Source organism: Melanostigma gelatinosum, assembly GCF_949748355.1.
Source record: "Melanostigma gelatinosum genome assembly, chromosome: 8".
NCBI classification, from domain to species: domain Eukaryota; kingdom Metazoa; phylum Chordata; class Actinopteri; order Perciformes; family Zoarcidae; genus Melanostigma; species Melanostigma gelatinosum.
The window spans coordinates 23,028,228-23,045,673 of record NC_136641.1 but is presented as its reverse complement, the minus strand read 5'-3'; the positions used below and the strand labels follow the sequence as shown (position 1 = coordinate 23,045,673).

At 44.5% G+C, this 17,446-nt stretch overlaps 1 protein-coding gene across 1 annotated transcript; it reads right to left on the bottom strand.

Moving 5' to 3' along the window:
- Positions 1 to 1,459: 1,459 nt before the first annotated feature.
- LOC306780885 (voltage-dependent L-type calcium channel subunit beta-3-like) lies at positions 1,460 to 17,327 on the bottom strand. The gene is made up of 14 exons (XM_079273403.1): positions 17,222 to 17,327; positions 16,393 to 16,485; positions 8,057 to 8,176; positions 7,107 to 7,229; positions 6,891 to 7,006; positions 6,738 to 6,811; positions 6,598 to 6,617; positions 6,036 to 6,113; positions 5,176 to 5,234; positions 4,959 to 5,059; positions 4,716 to 4,867; positions 4,538 to 4,633; positions 4,082 to 4,252; positions 1,460 to 1,946 (listed from the first exon to the last, which is right to left on the bottom strand). Exons 1-14 carry the CDS (start codon positions 17,300 to 17,302, stop codon positions 1,527 to 1,529), a joined length of 1,704 nt encoding a protein of 567 aa, XP_079129529.1. The 5' UTR covers positions 17,303 to 17,327; the 3' UTR covers positions 1,460 to 1,526.
- Between the last annotated feature and the right edge of the window lie 119 nt (positions 17,328 to 17,446).

Genomic DNA, 17,446 nt, shown 5'->3' with positions numbered 1-17,446 from the left:
AGTGATGCCCAAAACGCACGAGGTGACGCTGACGCTGTGCTGCAGCCTCATACCGCGTACTTACATTGTGATAAACTCTGTGTGTGTGTGTGTGTGTTAATTCACCGTCTTCAGAGTAAAAAACTGACATGGGTGGCAACATTTCTCTGAAACAACGAAGAAGTCCATATCAACAAAATCAAACAAATACAGTAGCCATGAAACAAAAACCAGGTGCCCATTCAGTACATTGTGATCAAATGCATTCCTATTTCCCGTTAAATGGACTCAACAGTAGTACATTCCTACGTTGGTTTAACCGTTAAAGGTCATTCAGTTCCTGTTCTGACGTTAATGTGCAAATAGTCTTAAAATAATTATACTCATACATGCAATAGTAAAGATAGTTAAAAGTCTTAGGAATTTTAAGGCCAGCATATATGGGACATCCTACACCAGAGAAACCGTAGGCGAAGCAGCTAAAGTTTGAGTTTGCGTACAGCTGGTAGCCTGAAACCGTTCCATTGCAGAGGTGAGTAGCCCTGTTGACTTTAATCTGAATGAAGTGACCCTGGAGAGGTCAGCGTGTCCCCTAAAAATAAATCAAAACTGGGAGTCTGGAAGAGAGAAATACTGTCATACACCTAAAGTTGTGAACTCAATAAACTGGACGTCTGTTTCTGATTTTTGGGGCTTTTCATCTCTAAAACCATTTTGTTTGGGAACGTAAGACGGCCTGGGGTGATCTCGATGCGGATCTGGAGGCCGGAGGAGGGGCCTAGCTCCTCACTAGGTGTCTCGGGGGCCTCGCTCTTCAGTAGGTGTCTCGGGGGCCATCGCTCTTCAGTCGGTGTCTCGGGGGCCTCGCTCTTCAGTAGGTGTCTCGGGGGCCTCGCTCTTCAGTAGGTGTCTCGGGGGCCTCGCTCTTCAGTAGGTGTCTCGGGGGCCTCGCTCTTCAGTAGGTGTCTCGGGGGCCTCGCTCTTCAGTCAGTGTCTCGGGGGCCATCGCTCTTCAGTCGGTGTCTCGGGGGCCTCGCTCTTCAGTCGGTGTCTCGGGGGCCTCGCTCTTCAGTAGGTGTCTCGGGGGCCTCGCTCTTCAGTCGGTGTCTCGGGGGCCATCGCTCTTCAGTCGGTGTCTCGGGGGCCATCGCTCTTCAGTCGGTGTCTCGGGGGCCATCGCTCTTCAGTAGGTGTCTCGGGGGCCTCGCTCTTCAGTCGGTGTCTCGGGGGCCTCGCTCTTCAGTAGGTGTCTCGGGGGCCTCCCTCTTCAGTAGGTGTCTCGGGGGCCTCGCTCTTCAGTAGGTGTCTCGGGGGCCTCGCTCTTCAGTAGGTGTCTCGGGGGCCTCGCTCTTCAGTCTGTGTCTCGGGGGCCTCGCTCTTCAGTAGGTGTCTCGGGGGCCTCGCTCTTCAGTAGGTGTCTCGGGGGCCTCGCTCTTTAGTCTGTGTCTCGGGGGCCTCGCTCTTCAGTAGGTGTCTCGGGGGCCTCGCTCTTCAGTAGGTGTCTCGGGGGCCTCGCTCTTCAGTCGGTGTCTCGGGGGCCTCGCTCTTCAGTAGGTGTCTCGGGGCCAGGGCCGGCTGCGCTGGCGGTTGTTCCTCTGGTTGTGGCCTTGCTGAGCTTCGCGTTGGAGCAGCCTGTCATGTGACTCGTGCCCGTTGGCACTGTGGACACTGCCGGTGTGCCCACGTTGAGAGGGGTACATGTCCCTGTATGTGCGAGCATGGCAGGGGGAGGCATACTCGTCCTCCTCCTCTTCCTCCTCCTCCTCCTGCTCCTCTTCTTCTTCCTCCTCCTCCCCGCCCTCCCTGTGGCACGGGCTCCCCCTCCGGCCGCGAGACAGGGAGTCGCTGGCCTCGTCGGACGGCATGAGACTGTCCTGCTCCAGGGGGGAGTGGGCCTCCTCACCTGCCTCCTCCTCACCCTCCAGGCCCACCGCCTCACGAGGCTGCGGCTGGTTCTTGTTCTGGTTCTGGAGGATTCGAGTCGTCATGGAGGGAGGAAAATGAATAAAGAGGGTAAAAAAAAAAGAAAAGCACTCTGAGAGCAGCTTCACACTTTTTGGTAACAGCCAGTTTTCAAAGACAGTAAACACACAGAGGGTAGACAAAATAATGCAAACACTACATCAAGAAGGATTTTAAAGGAAATCTATCTTAAAACAACACTAACACGCCCGAACGTACATTGAAAAGGTTATTGGTTGCTACAGTTGTTCCTCTTGCCCCCTCCGGGTGAAAACACATCCCCTCCTGGAGCTCATAAAAGGCGTCAGCACATTTAACAAGTAAAGTCAACAATCTGTTTTTTTGTGTTTTCACAGACTGCGCTTCCTTGCTGAGCTGCAGCAGAGGGATGTTTACACAAATATTTAATTTCCTCTTCCATTTCATGATTTTAATCTGAGTCGCTTTTGGAAGAATTCTCTTCACACCCGGTACAACCCGGCGGAACAACCACAGCGACCAGTAACTCTTTCAACCTCGATATAGACATGTCAGTGTTGTTTCGAGGTAAAAAGATAACTTTGTATATGCCTGTGTGTATGTGTATGTATACATATACAGTATGTATAGCTGTGAGAATGTAAACACTGCACTTTTGATGCTAAACATCAGAATTTGTGAGCTATAAATCAGATCTGACAATCAGCACTTGGCAATAAATCACAAAAGGACACAGCTCACTTTACTGATGAATGAAATTAAAGGGAACTATCATTCCAGTGTGCCTGTACTCCTTGTATTTCATTTGTGTTGATTCTTTTTGAATACAGCACCTATGTGCACATGACTAACTTGCTGTACAGTATAGGAAACATTTAAGGCTAAAAACGACTTAAACATTTATCAAATAACAAAATTGTTGCAGATACTCTTCCGTACATTACATATATGGAATACAGCTGAAACGCCTTCGGTTCATGTTAGCAGAGGTAGTTAATATTCAACTATTCATGAGTCTCTATTTCTAGTGTTCAAAGCCACAAGACACAACGAATTAACTGTTCTCTTAAAAATGTTGTTTTAGAAAGTTTCTAAAACCTCAAGATGTGGGAAATCATGACAAGGAGTCGCGGTAATAATCTGCAATTTACACATGTAATAATAATAACATATAATGTACAATACATTGGGGCTTTGACGTGAATTGATATGCAGCAGTGTTTGCAGTGTTGGTAAAGTCTCTTCAAAAGTCCTTCTTCGTTTACAGTGTTTTGTCTGCGTGTACACAGATTAATACCACAGACACCCAACGAAAGAAATGCCGGTGAAAGAGTTGAATGGATGGTCAGGAGATAATTCCAGAACACGAAATGTTACTGTGCTGATGTTATGGTCTCAGTTTATGCATTTAGTTTGGGTGAACACATTATAGAAGCATTGATCATATGCCATCATTCAAGATAGCATTATGTGCCACTGAGGGCGGGGACGCCATTCACGAAGCATGCTCGGGAAAAGGATCATCACCGATCGAAAACAGAGAATAATCGTCTGATAATTACACCTCGCACAGACGTTCTATACTTTCCAAACGCAACACTCTGAGCTATTGTATTACGATTGAAGCTGCTTTGTGAATTTTCCTCCCAGAAAGCCTGAGGAGCAGTGATTCACCTGAGACCATGAACTAAAGGAAAGGAGGCAGGATGCAATGAAGACAAAACACGTCATCTTCTCTGTGGTGAGATCTGAATGAATACAATGCTGTTCATTCACTGTCTCAGCCGCTGTGTAATCTGTGTTCAGGTGTGTAAAAGAGGATTGTTGGGGTTGAGAGTTCAAATATAAATAAATATAAATATGCATATATACAGCATTATATATACATATACGTAGATCATAAACCCTACTACTCACCCAATTTTGTAAGCGATCATTCAATTAATTCCTGTGTTTCAGAAAACTGCAAAAATGTTAAGCGTGGATGAGTGAGAGGACAGACGAGACAACTGGAGACAATAAAAACAAAGGAGTGAGAATCTGAGATGGGAAGAGCTGGTAAAGACAGTGACAACACACAACATGTTCAAAACAGAGACTCCTGCTTATAGAGCCATGAAAAGCGCATTAAAACTTCTTGAACAGATGAAGACAAACTCACCTGCAGGCTGGAGATGGCAGAAGGCGGGGTCATCAGAGTCTGCTCCGATAAGGGGTTAAGAGGGGTGTTGCCTGGGAGGTGAGTGGCACGCCAGTAGATCTCCAGGTATTCAGCCAAATGCTCACATGCATCTTCCAGCTGGTTCTCATCCAAAATGACATCAAACATATCCTACAAATGACAGACAAAGAAAATGAGAAATGAAATCTTTTTTTTTTTTACTTTCATTTCAGCGATCAAAACCCTGAACTGTCGCTGTCGCCCTGCATGGTCTGCATTTGGGTCCTCCCCTTGCTGTATCACACTCACCCCCATGACAATGTATACACCACATCTCGTGGTAATACACATCCAACAGTTGTTGAGTTGTTTCAATTAAGACCGCAAGATGTGAACGTCATGATGGCGTTCCAGAAAAAGGACTGAATGGGACTAGAAAGAAAAGCATCCACTCACAGGCGGGCACTGAGAGAGTTTGTCTGCAGCCATCATCTGCACATTCAGGTGCTTGCTCTGAGACTTCCCCCTGGATTTGACCAGCCTCTGGAGCACCTGAGAGAAAACATTAGAGCAACGCTTCAGCTTTCGGGCGGAGGAAGATGAGACAGCCTGCGAGTGAAGTGACCTACTGTACCTTTGGTGAGGAAACCTTCACGTAGACAATGATGGGTGCGAGGGATGTTTTGGCTAGTTGTGCAGGATGGTTGATGGTGTCCGCGTCCAGAATCACCAGCTGCAGGGTTTTGGCGAGTTCGAATATCCTCTCAATCTCACTCTGAACCTCCGCTGCACACACAGACACGTTCGATTTGAGTTCAAACTCATTGCTTCTTTGTACCATAAAGATTTCAGGAGCTTTCATGCTGACATGAGTCACCTAGGCTGCAGCGAGTGTTGGACCTCTCCATTATGGGTCTTTTGTTGAGGACAGATCTCTTGGCTAAAGACAGGTCGGCAGTTACACGAGTGATTGAGATCCTGCGGAAAAAACATAGAGAGAGAGAAATAAATATGCTGTGAGACTTCTTGGTCAGATTCATTTCATTTTAAGTTACTTTCCACAACTACAGAGATCATCTCTCCGCTTTACTGACCTTCCCTCAAATCTGTGTTTCAGGAAGTCAAAAAGAGCTTTCTGCATCATATCCGTCACCTTAGTGGGAAGAAGAGAGGTAAGAAACAGACGGAACACAAACTTCCAGAGGAAATTATGTTTTGCTTTGATTTAACGTCAGGATACCAAAACAACCAGATTTAAGAAGAGCTTCTCTCTGTATTACTGTACATAAACCGTTCATGTACACAGAGTAGACAAAGGCCGTATTCAAGTAAAAGTATTGCTGCTTTATAAAAACAAGAACTCGAGAAAGACTTCTAAAATATTTATGGAAATAATGTGAGTAGTGAGTAAATTCACGAGTAAAAGAAAAACAAAAGGGAAACAAGTGAACATACACCTGTATTTGAAATCACTTCATCTCATCATTTTCTCATTAGTTACATATTTTCCAGGGCATCATTGTAGTTTTAATCTCTTGATAGTGCAATATAACTTTTAGGCTACATCAGTGTAAAAATAAAAATGGAATAAATAATCAATAAATAAATCAAATGAAACAAATGTATGCAAACGTAAATTTGTGTTACGTTTTTCTCTCAAAAGGTTACTTATGTACACGCAACATCTAAAATTCAACATCAAGAAAACTGTTTTGGTTTGCTTCTCGGCCCCTGACGGAGATAAGAAGACAACAAGTTAAAATAACAACTTAGATGTGATGACTCATTGAAAATGTATCGAACAGGTTTCACCAGTAAAATATCTCGGCCTTATTTCAGGTCCGTTGATTGTGATTCAAACAACAAACTGCGGCAGTGCAGGAACAGGTTCAACGGTGAAGAGTGTGAGGCAGGCATTCTGTGTCTGCTGGAGGTCAAAGGAGGAGAGGCTCACCTCATAGCCCTTCAGCGATGGTCCCACGAGGACCACCGGCCTCATAGAGGGCACCACGTCGTAGGGAGGGACGTGCTCCTGCCAGAAATAGGGGATGACGAGGGGAGGGGGACGAAGAACAGAGAGAGCCGGGGTGAGAAATGATGGGGGCTGGGTTTGTTTGTTGTAAAAAGCTAAAAGCAATTACATAACCATGGTTTCTGCAGAGGCCATTGAATTAAATTGAGGACTTTTTAATACCACCAATTTTTACTAAATAAACTTCCTAACTACTGTGACTAGAAACAATAATAATGAAACATAATTACGCCACAAAAAGCACCTACATGCACAATCCACCGTCACATTTTATAGTGTTTATAGATTTAAAAAAAGAAGCAATATAAAGGTACCCGTCTCCCATCACCTCGTTTATAAAATACAAAAAAAAAAAGACTGTTCAAGACATTTTTAACACTTTTAAAGACATTTTAAAGACATGTAGATATAGATATATATATAGATAATAATAAACTACGTATTATGAGCACATGCTGTGCCATCATAAAGTACCCAAACCTACCTGTTTTTGCTTCTGTTTGGCTTGTGAAAACAAGAAAGTAACAATCAATGACAGAAGGGAGACAGAAGCAGACAGAGGGGAAAGTCGTTTTCTGTTCCAGTAAAGAATTAAAGAGAGATGTTTGCAGTACTTACATTCACCTGCAGATGGCGGTGTGGTCCTCCAACTCCCAGTCACCATGTCCCCTAAACTGGAGGAGTTACCCCCTGTTTTCCTGCAACAGCAACACACTGTGTTATCAAACTTTTACTGCGGGAATGAGTCCTCCGAGACGTCTGATGCTGTGAACAGACCTTTGTTTCTGCTCCTGCTTGAGCCTCATGGCCTCCAGTCGCAGAGGGCTGGGGATGAAGGTGATGTCTGCTCCCTCTTTTACTAGCCGGCCGATCCACCAGTCATTGTTATACTTCTGTTCAGTTCAGTGCGACAACAGAACCGTGTCACATCTATTAATGTTGTTTTAATGTAATGAAGGGGTTCATCGTACTCAACCACACACTGTCACTCACTTCTTTGATGTGCAGGAAGTCTTTGGCATCAAAATTGACTGCAGCTCCTTGGACAGGACAGTCCTCATCCAGAGCTCCGCAGTAACTCACATTCGTCTTTACTGCAAACGCGACAGTTTTGGACTGTGGAGAGAGAAGAAAAACACTCGTTAGCGATGGAAACAGCAGAACAAATGTATAAGTGGTGTGAACTCATGAATCTGGTGACTTTAGCCTCGACTTTTGATTTGACCTGATATCCACTCCAAAGATGAAAAACTACGTTGCAGAAAAAGAGTTCAACAAATTTAGTCCTTATATTTCAGACAACAGATCCACTACGTATCGATCTGACAGCAGCCAATCACGTGGTCAACCTCGAATAATCACATTCGGACATAAAGACAACATGGTGATCAACATAGAACGGACACCAACACGTCAAACACGAGGCTAAAAACTGAAATGTTCAACCAACTTTCTCTGACATTTGACACGACACGAAGACCATAAAGTTGAGGTGCGCATGCTAACAGCGGCTAACGTTATGGGTGGCCATCAGTAAAGTTAACCTGCTGTTGCTGCTGTTCCTAATTTCACAATGACTTGTTCAGGACTCAAAATAGAAAGTTTAGGACTTGGACTTGGGACCTGCTGATATAAGGGCTTAAACTCTGGACTTAACAACCAAGGACTGAGATTTACTTGAGACTTGCAAAACAATGTTTCCCACCTATGTTTTGCACTAAAACCAGCTTTATATATCGTATATATCGTTATCGAGATATTGTGATATATCTCGTTATCGAGATATGAAATGCCTATACCGGGATAGAAGAGTTCGGCCATACCTCCCAGCCCTATTTGAGGGCATATATGAAGGTTCTTCTGGAGCAGCAGAGGCCCACAAGTGGCTCCGGACTTGACTTAAGGCTCCAGTATGCGGCAGTGTAAATCACTGCGTGCCGTACCTTAGCTCTGTCGAGCTGCAGTTGTGCCTGGCGCTCGGCTTCACGCCGATACGCCTCGCGGTCCTCCTCTGCTGACAGGTCTGAATCCGACGGCCTACTGGTGTACGAATCAGCCGACCCCTGTCAGGAGCGAGACGGAGGTTGACATATTAGTTGTAATTAGTAATAAGAAATAATAATTTCCATCTAGTCATGCCGAGACTACTAAAGCTTATTACTATGAGGCTACATAGGCAGACCTTCTGCTTCCGTTCATGCTTTCATCTGTGTTTCTGTTCTGCAGTCTTTGTGTGCAGGTGTGCATGCAAATACGTGTCTGTATTCATGAACACATTCATGCATCTCCAACACAATGTGTTGCTCTCCCACACCAGCCATCCTCTGGAAGACCAAATATAGCACAAAGAAGGCAACCGCTTCCTCTTCTCTCCCGCCTGGCCCCGATCCATTCCATCATCCCCCACAGTGCAGCACATAGACATCCTCTGTTCCCCATGTTTATTCTCCAAGGACATTTGCTCATTAGCAAACTATATGCTGGCCATCATTTCTCATTGTGAGAGGTTTAAGGACATCCCAGGGATGGCTCGCAAATTATGCTGAAAGCGACAGATGAAGCACACAGAGAGACGTTTACACAAAGTCAAAAAGGTGACGATGTGCTGCTGCTGGCTTTTATTCTGAACCTGCAAGGTTTCCTGTGATTATTTACTGAAATGACTGCATCACAACCTGTAGAGCTGAAACGACAACATATGTTATATTATAACGATATTATATATATACTACAATAATAATAATTATGAATATTTTCTAAAACCAACCACCTCCGGGGTGAGCTAACTGCTTCGGACACGTGTCGATAGCGAGACCTTTATATTCGCCATTTTTAGAGTCTCGCGACATCATACGTTGTCTGAGCTGTGCTCTCGCCTCTCCCCCCCACACACACTACATGCATGCACGCACACACACGCACACGCACACACACACACACACACACACACACACACACACACACACACTCTTACCACAGTTTGTTGATTTTAGATAGCGTGCTCATGAATGTATAGTTTTGTTGTTAGTTTTAGATATCAGTTGACTAGATCATCATTATTGGAGCGTAATAAACTCTGTTATACTTTAAAGAGCAGCTGTATGATTACTTTGTGCATGTGTATTGTGATTAGTTGTATATGTGGCCTGTTGCTCGTCCTCAACCTTCACTTACACTCTGAATGTGTAATAGTACTTTGACTGTTGACATTGTGAGTGAATACTAATTATGAGACTGAGTCTATAGTTTGGTTATTGGTCCCTGTTGGTGCCTCGTTATTATTAATAATTGTTAATAATCTGACATTAATAATTCTACTGATGTCAACTATTTCGTTTTTCATGTGTGCTGATAACTCAAACACGCTCCGTTTCGTTCCCAACAATTGCCTCTTTCCATTGAGGACAATCATATGAGGAGAAGAGTACGGAGAGGAGCTGCAGATGCAGTGTGGGTCCTGTGTGTGTGAGCGCTCCTATATTTGGGATTTCTTTGGAGGAACTCAGCCCTGAATCTGTCAGTAAAGAGAACCGCTGCAGCAAAAACAAATCCAAGACAGGAGGCAAACAGGAAATACAAAAGAGTACAAGAAGTGATGAATGAGACAGACATGAAAAGATAAATCTCTCACAGGCAACTCAAGATCCATAATTACAATAATATCTACTGATATGATCAAGCATCTTCTTGCAAATGAAGCAAGATAAAGAAACTGAAGTACACCACACAAAACAGATTTCACTTTGGTTTTCCTTTCCTCTTAAGTGCAGCGACTTAGTTCTGGTCATCCATCTTGTCAACATACACAAACGAATCCTCTGGAGGACCAATTAGCAGCAGCGCAACAAAAGGAAATTCAGGCTCAAAATACAAAAAGAAGTGCCCAGACATGAAGAACAACCACCACCTTTAGCTTTCTCTGCGCCTCAGAATGCATACATACGACCCAAAAATGTGTCAAGCCCCAGAGAAACCGCAAGCGAACGCCTCTCCTGCTTTATTTTGTATGTGTCTGTGTTAGATAACTAGATCTGATTTCTAGCACTCACAAGCTCTGCAAGGCAACACTGCACCACTGCCAGAGCAGCAGAGAGAGAGAGAGAGAGAGAGAGAGAGAGAGAGAGAGAGAGGGAGGGTGAGGAGGAAGAGCAAGATAGCTCGAAAGTCAGACAGAGAGGGGGGGGGACAAGATATACTGAAAAGAGAAGGATGTTTTACGAGGACGGAGAGTGAATGAAGGATGGTTGGAGGGACGGACGAGAGCGCGTATAAAGGATTTATATGACAAGATAAAGCGAGGCTATCTCGCGGGGAAGATGAGATTAGAACATAATAAAATGCTGTGAAGGAGTGGAGTGAGACCTACATATCTATCCTCATCGCAGATAGAAGAGAAGAGGGGAAACACAGCGGGGGGGGGGCATGAGAAGACAGAGACAGGCAGAGAGAGTTGCATACCTGGCTGATTAGGAGGACGTCTTCACACCTCTTCACACCGGGAACACGCTCAAACACACACGGACATAAAAGTGGAATGAATACGGTGAAATGGGTTTAATGATGTTGGGACACAGAGAGCTGTCTGGGCTGTGATTGCTGTTCAGTGGTAATGTTTGGACACGAGGCTGTGGACCTCTGCTGCACACTGGCTATACCGGTCGCATCCGAAAACAGAACACGGTTGCCACCAATGTATCTGAAGGGGAAACTATGTATTTTGCAGGAGAAGCAGAGCTGCAATGCAGAGTGTAACGACGTGAGTTCTTCTTTTTGGTCTGGTCTGAGGATGTCTTGTTTTTTTGTTGTTTTATTTTCCTTACTGCCAAACGTCCCCGTCTGGGAGCTAAAATTAACTGTTCCCTCCTCTTCTGTTTCTGTGATTATTCTTCACACACTGCAACACTGATGGCCTCAACTCCACAGGGAGGGAGGGGCCAACAAGGAAGTGTGTCATCCAGCTCGTCGAGTCCTCGAGAGGGCCAATTAATCCTTCAGTCTAGGGACAGAATGGCAGGAGATTTCTACATTAATTTCATCAGGATCTTACCGATACCTTCTTTACAGTTTACCTTCTAATTTTCTTTTGGGAAGACACGTAGGTTAATTAACTCGTTAGTCATGATGAAAAAATACTTTAAAGGAACAATTATTGATCACAATGTAAACAAAACCCTATCATTGAAAATGTAAATTGGAATGTACCATTTTCAAATTGATTGAGGGGTCTTTTGACACCTGGAATATCACTAGACAAATCATAAATCTGTTATTAATGATATTAAACCTGCGTTAATTGATTTTGGGGTCACTAGGGGGCAGTGACCCCAACGGTGACTTTTCAATTAAATTTATTTATATGACGTCAAATCATAACAAGTTATCTCTACGTGACACTTTTCATATAGAGCAGCTCTAGACCGCACTCTACAACATTCCCCACATGAGCGAGCACCTTAAACAGGAAGAAACCTTGGGCGGAACATATCACCCCATAAAGTTATTTACACGCCCAGCAGACACAGAGCAACATTCATTTGGAGTCATGTTTGTGTCCACCTGTTGAATCCAGGGCAAAATTCACTGCAATATTCACTCTCCTTTTAGTTCTGGTTTGCTCTTCATCAACTCCTGAGGGAAAGGCCTGCTCATTGTTTTGGTTGACATAAACCAAAACAATGAGCTGAAAGAGGTCAAAACGCTTCGTAAAGCTGCAGTGTCTGGTGATACGTCGCTGTGGGTTCATCACTATGAGGTGTATTGTATTTTTGTACAGTACAAACAGATGTTGCAGGCGATGTGGCATCGGCCTTTCATTTAGGCCCGAGGCGGAAGCGGCCCGGTTGCATCGGCCCGGTTGCATCGGCCCGGTTGCATCGGCTCGGCTTCAGGTGAATCGTCTCGCCTCGGTGGCTCATGGGAAGCGTCGTCATCCCTCGCCTCAAACTCGGCTCGCCGGGCCCGTCAGAGGTTGGAATTCGCAGAGAGGGAGAATCGTAGGAAGAGAGGTGCTGCTCAGGAAATTAGACTCATTAATCCTTAATCGCAGACAAGTTCACATTGAGTTAGAAAAGATTGACCTTAATCCTGGATTTCAATCATAACGTTGCAGTGGCGAGACACATGCTAAGGTGGGCTAGGAATGAAGCTAGCAGGCGGGTTTAGCTGGTCCTGAATCCTGGACACATCCCCGAAGAGCTTGCGGAGGCCGTCCATGAAGTCCTGCAGAGCTTGGCTGTGCTGGCCGAGGAGGGCCCCCTGGTGGAGCCCGCCTGGCGGACTGTATCCAGGTGGGCTGAGCTTGCTGCCGTTCCCAAAGCAGCTACAGCCCGGTGGGCTTTATCCCAGTCTGCTGGATTCATAGTGGCCGAGACGTATTGTCACGGTTAAAAGCTGAACTCAAATGCAGCCACTGGACAAGCAGGTGAGGGGAAAACAGGTATTTTATTGACAGATGCAGGCAGAGATGGTGAGTTGTTGGCTGGCTGGAGGGAAACCCGATGCAGTGAGCTGGGGGGGGTCTTGTAGGGAAGATGTCATTACTGGATGACTTGCTGATCCCAGATTGCCAGGTGTGCAGAGAGAGACAGAGGAAGAGTGAAGGGGAACATCCAGACAGACAGAAAGCACTCACACCAGACAGACAGCAGGTGTCAGAGCGTTGACCAACAACAACCTGGATAGCAGGAAAGAAAACAACTCAAAAATCTACTGCATACCTTTGAAATGGTTGGTAGTAATGTTGAATACATATGATTTGTAATATATGGATATAACATGCAAAACACAATTTGCTGATGCTAAAATCTAATTCCTCTGGCTTTATTTGCAGGAAGGAGATTCTGCACAAGAGCAGAATATATTATTCAGAAGACTGAAACACCAGAAGAAGAAAAAAAAAAAACTGCCAGCTCCAGTGATTTGGAAATCCAGTAGCCAAATATCCAATTTCAAAAAGTGTTCGATTAAAGGTGCGGTCGTAATTCAATGTCAGCAAGTTACACATGCACAGAGCTCTCTGATACACAACGCAATAAATCACTCTGTGGTTACATCAATATCAAAGTCGAGTTCAGGCGTACCGTGTTTCAAATTGATCAATCACGAGAGTCAGCGAGGACCCGAGAAGAGCGCACGCGGGACGACGGCAATCACAAAGTGAAGCAGGGGAAGGAAGGAGAGAAGAGGGGGGTTGAAGGAGGAAGACAAAGGAAAACAGAGAGAGAGAGGAGCGGCGACAAAACGATGGAAACGCCACTAAACGATGATGATGGAGGGAGACGGGAGGAGAAGGAGTTTCAGACAGGGAGAAGAAGAAGAGGCTGACTGTGTCGAGTCATTTGTACTTACTCAGTTAATGTGGAGGTGATGCTGCTGCTGCCGCCCCCCCCCCCGCTCTCTATCCACTACATGCTGTATAATGCAGACAGACTGTACTGTGTCCCGTCCCCAAACCAGGGACGACCTGCACTGAAGCAGGCAACACCTTCCGTCCTATTCTTACCCCACCTCATCCCATCAAAACACACACACACACACACACACACACACGCACAAAGAAACAAAGCTTTTTGCGTCACTTCATCAAACCACCTCTCTAAATTTGCACCCCATCCTCGGCTATCAAAGGTCCGATTCAACACGCGCACGTAGACAGGAAACAGAGAAGGCACAGCTCAAGGTCTCTCCTCCTGCTCCGACCCCTCGTGTCCTACATGCAACACATACGTCCACACTTATGGCAGCATACTGCTTATTGTATCCTGCTGCAGAAATGAGTCATACTCCACTGCTCCTTCCATAGACACCCCACCCCTGTCACAGACGAGAAACTATCTGCTCTGTTTGGGAAATCGGCCCCTTCTGCATGAAACAATTTATCATATCACCTTTTTTTGGGCTGTTGTGCAGGGAGAAGGTGTAATGATTAAAAAGAAACTAAAAGGTGCTCGTGTGAACAATGAACCCACACATCACTTCGCCGAAGGCCTTCAAAATGAGCATCGTGAATAATTTAAGCCGTGCAATATTCTCAGGGAATCTGGAGATTGTCATTAAGCCCCCCCCCCCCCCCCCCACCACCCGATCAGAATAACTAATGTCCCCGCCTGAAGAAGATGTCTGCTCAGCCCTTTTTCCCCCCCACTTCTTCTCACTAACGCCTCTCAGTTCCACAGTCCCTCACGCTAATGGTGAGACGGAGGTATTTTTCATCACGTCTGCGGTGACCGTGGTTCTGTGGAGAGACGGGCATCACGCCTCCAGCCCTCACAACCGTATGAGTGGATTTTAATGGGACTTTAAGTTAACGAAGAACTTTTTTTAATGAAGCGTTACTTTCTTTTCGACTGCATTTTGAGTTGAGCTGCAACAAAAACAATCGTTAGATAGTTTTGAGTCATTTTTGCCAGATATGTGCTCAAATATGAGGATTTTGCGTCCTGTTTGTATCATATATCGTCAATCAAATATTTTTGGGGTTTGTTTGGAGTGTTGGTCACATAAAACAATTCTAGGATGTCACTTTGGGCTCTGTGAAGTTGTGATGGCACGACTTGTATCCACTACACTAACAATGAAGCTGTCTTAGCTGTGACAGCTACACTGTTGTGGTGTAATTATCTCATGTTTGCATTAGCTCATGTTAGCTTTGATGAGCTACTTCTCATTCCACACCAAGTAAGAGTGAAGTCGCAAAACATCTGAGCATGCTGACTTCAGCGTTACTGCTTATGCTATTACCTTTTTATAAATACTTTATTACAATTGTCACATATATACAGGGACATACATGCACTCTCACTTTATTAAAAAGGTTAATAATCGACCATCAAAAGTATGAATTTAGTTTCTATATGTTATTTTATTGAAGAGGTATTTCAACTTATTTTTCATCAACATGTTTTGATCTTTAGTTTAGGATTTAGTTGATTAAATTCACACAAAAGCTGGTTTAAACATTTCAATTAACAATTATTTTCATTATCTATTAATATGTTGATTACTTTCTCTAATAATCCAAACATTTCTTGGCCTGTAAAAAGTAGTAAAACCCTTTTATAAAGTCCACGATTATGTTAAATCACTTGTTTTGTGTAACCAACAGTCTGCAAATCCTCTCACTTGAGAAACTGACTGTTTGGTATTTTTACTTGAAAAATGACTTTAAATGATTAATTCATAATCAAAATAGCTGTAGATTCATTTTCTGTCTTTCATTTAATCACTTAATCAACTACCTCATGCTGTCAGTGTTGCTGTGTGGTGTGTGTGTGTGTGTGTGTGTGTGTTTAGTGAACTTCTAGGTGGGCCAAAGAATGTTTCCACCGTGGTGAGCTATTCTACTCTCATCGTTTCAGCTCTAAATGAATAAATCAGGACTAAATCAATACTCGAGATGGTGTAAAAGCCTGCAGAAATATGAATAATCTGTCAGTTTCTGTCATCAGTACATCAGGCTCCAATTTTGAGGAGTGATATTTGAATCCTTCCCAACTCCTGACTTTCCCTCTCTGATGTGTCCAGGCTCAGGAACTTCAGCAGCTGATGAGCTCTGCATGCACAGGATCGAGTTCTCCCTTCTGCTGGACTCTGGGAAACTACAACGACCTCTGCTTTACAACGACACCCAAAACCAATAAATCAAATACATCTTGAGAAACAAACACGAATCAGCTGATCCAGATGAGACCGTATGACTCACATCAGCCCTCCAGTCACATCATGACATCATGAGGCCCAGAAATCAGTCAGAGTTTTGTCTTAAATAACAGCAAATCTCCACCAGAGTCTTCCACACGTGCTTGACCTGGAAACATTAATTAAGAAAACTGGGCTGTGTTGGGATTTTGTAACTCACTGACATTTTTTCACGCATTGTGCTGCTCTCTGCTGGTCAGAACAACAACTGAACCTGGGGAGGATGAAGCAGCTCTGAGGATGAAGATGCAGAGCACATGTTTTGGATGTATAAGGATAATAAATGCACCCCACCAACAGCTTAAACCTGAGACAGAGGTGCTGCATGCCTGCACCAACAGCCAACAAAACAATGCAGAGACACCTGTTCTTTTGAGAAATCATCTTCAACTTACAGGTTTATTCAGACTTAAGAACACAACACGGCCCACATTTTCCACAGAAGCTGCAGCACTTCCCTCCCACTGACAATCAGTGAGATAATCGGCCTGTGACTGTGATGTACCAGCTCAATGATGTAGCCTACGTTGCATAAATAAAGGAAGCCAACAAATGCCTCCGGGAGCTTTTTTCTTTCCCTTACCTGCCGTTTGATGAAGCTGGATGTCGTGTCAGAAGATGTGCTGCCATCTGAGCGTTTGAAGCGGCTCTTGCGTTTCGGCAACTTCCTGGGCAGCTGTGATGAAAGAGACGCACACCAGTGAGGGAATAAATAAAGACAGATAGACAGGCTTTGAGGCTTTTTCTTAAAAAAGAACAAAATAAAAGCGTGTATTTAGTAGGGACTGGTGCAAAAGAGCTGCTGTGCACCAGTCTATATATAACAGCTGTGGCTTTGCCAATAACACATATATTTCAGGACCGAATTAATCCAGCTGCACATTCTGGTCTGTGTAAAGCATATTTTTTTCCCCGGTGCCTCTTATAACACAGTCCATTTATAACAAAGCATGGATGTTGCAGCATGCTGACAGGGCCCTGTAGATTCAGGCTACAGGTGAGTCAGAGTCATAGTGTGCCAGTATCTTTATGCCAATACAAGCCAGGGTATATTCAAGTTACTGATGTGTGCTGATTTACCTACATTAGTTGAAGGAAATGCATTGAAATGAATAATAAAAATCCATAAAAATAAATCCCTGAACAGACACGAGCAGCAAACGTATCAACACGTAAAGGGATATTCATCCCGCGTGTGTGTGAGAGAGACATAATAACCATAATGTGATCAAGCATCAATCTGCAGTTTCAGTGAAGGCGGAGGTGGAAAAAAAAGTAGTTCGTTGCCAAATCGCGACGCCTCAATTTCAACAACAAGTAGCAAGACATCAGCTAACCTTTTCTTCTTCTTCTTCTTTCTCTCTCCTCATTCGCACTTGTGAATAAAGGAATGGAAATGTGTGGTGGTTTACCTGAAAATAGTGCGACTGAGAGCCTGTTTCCACAGCAGACACTGGGTCTACGGGCGATTTGGACATTTTGACTTGCACCATCTATTGAGAGCGGAGGGAGGCGGGCTGCACACAGACATGGGTTACTGGAGGAGACCAGGGGCACGGAATACATCTAAAATGCAGTAAAAGACAGCGGGGGAAGCGGCATGTAGGAGCGGAAAACACGGAGGGAAAAAAGGCGAT

Bases quoted from the DNA above. Each gene is read 5' to 3' on its own strand.
- LOC306780885 (XM_079273403.1), bottom strand. From the start codon at position 17,302: ATGGTGCAAGTCAAAATGTCCAAATCGCCCGTAGACCCAGTGTCTGCT. The intron at 7,007-7,106 runs GTGAGTGACAGT...TGAACTGAACAG, and splicing joins ACTTCCTGCACATCAAAGAA to AAGTATAACAATGACTGGTG. The intron at 4,868-4,958 runs GTGACTCATGTC...CTGTGTGTGCAG, and splicing joins CAACACTCGCTGCAGCCTAG to CGGAGGTTCAGAGTGAGATT.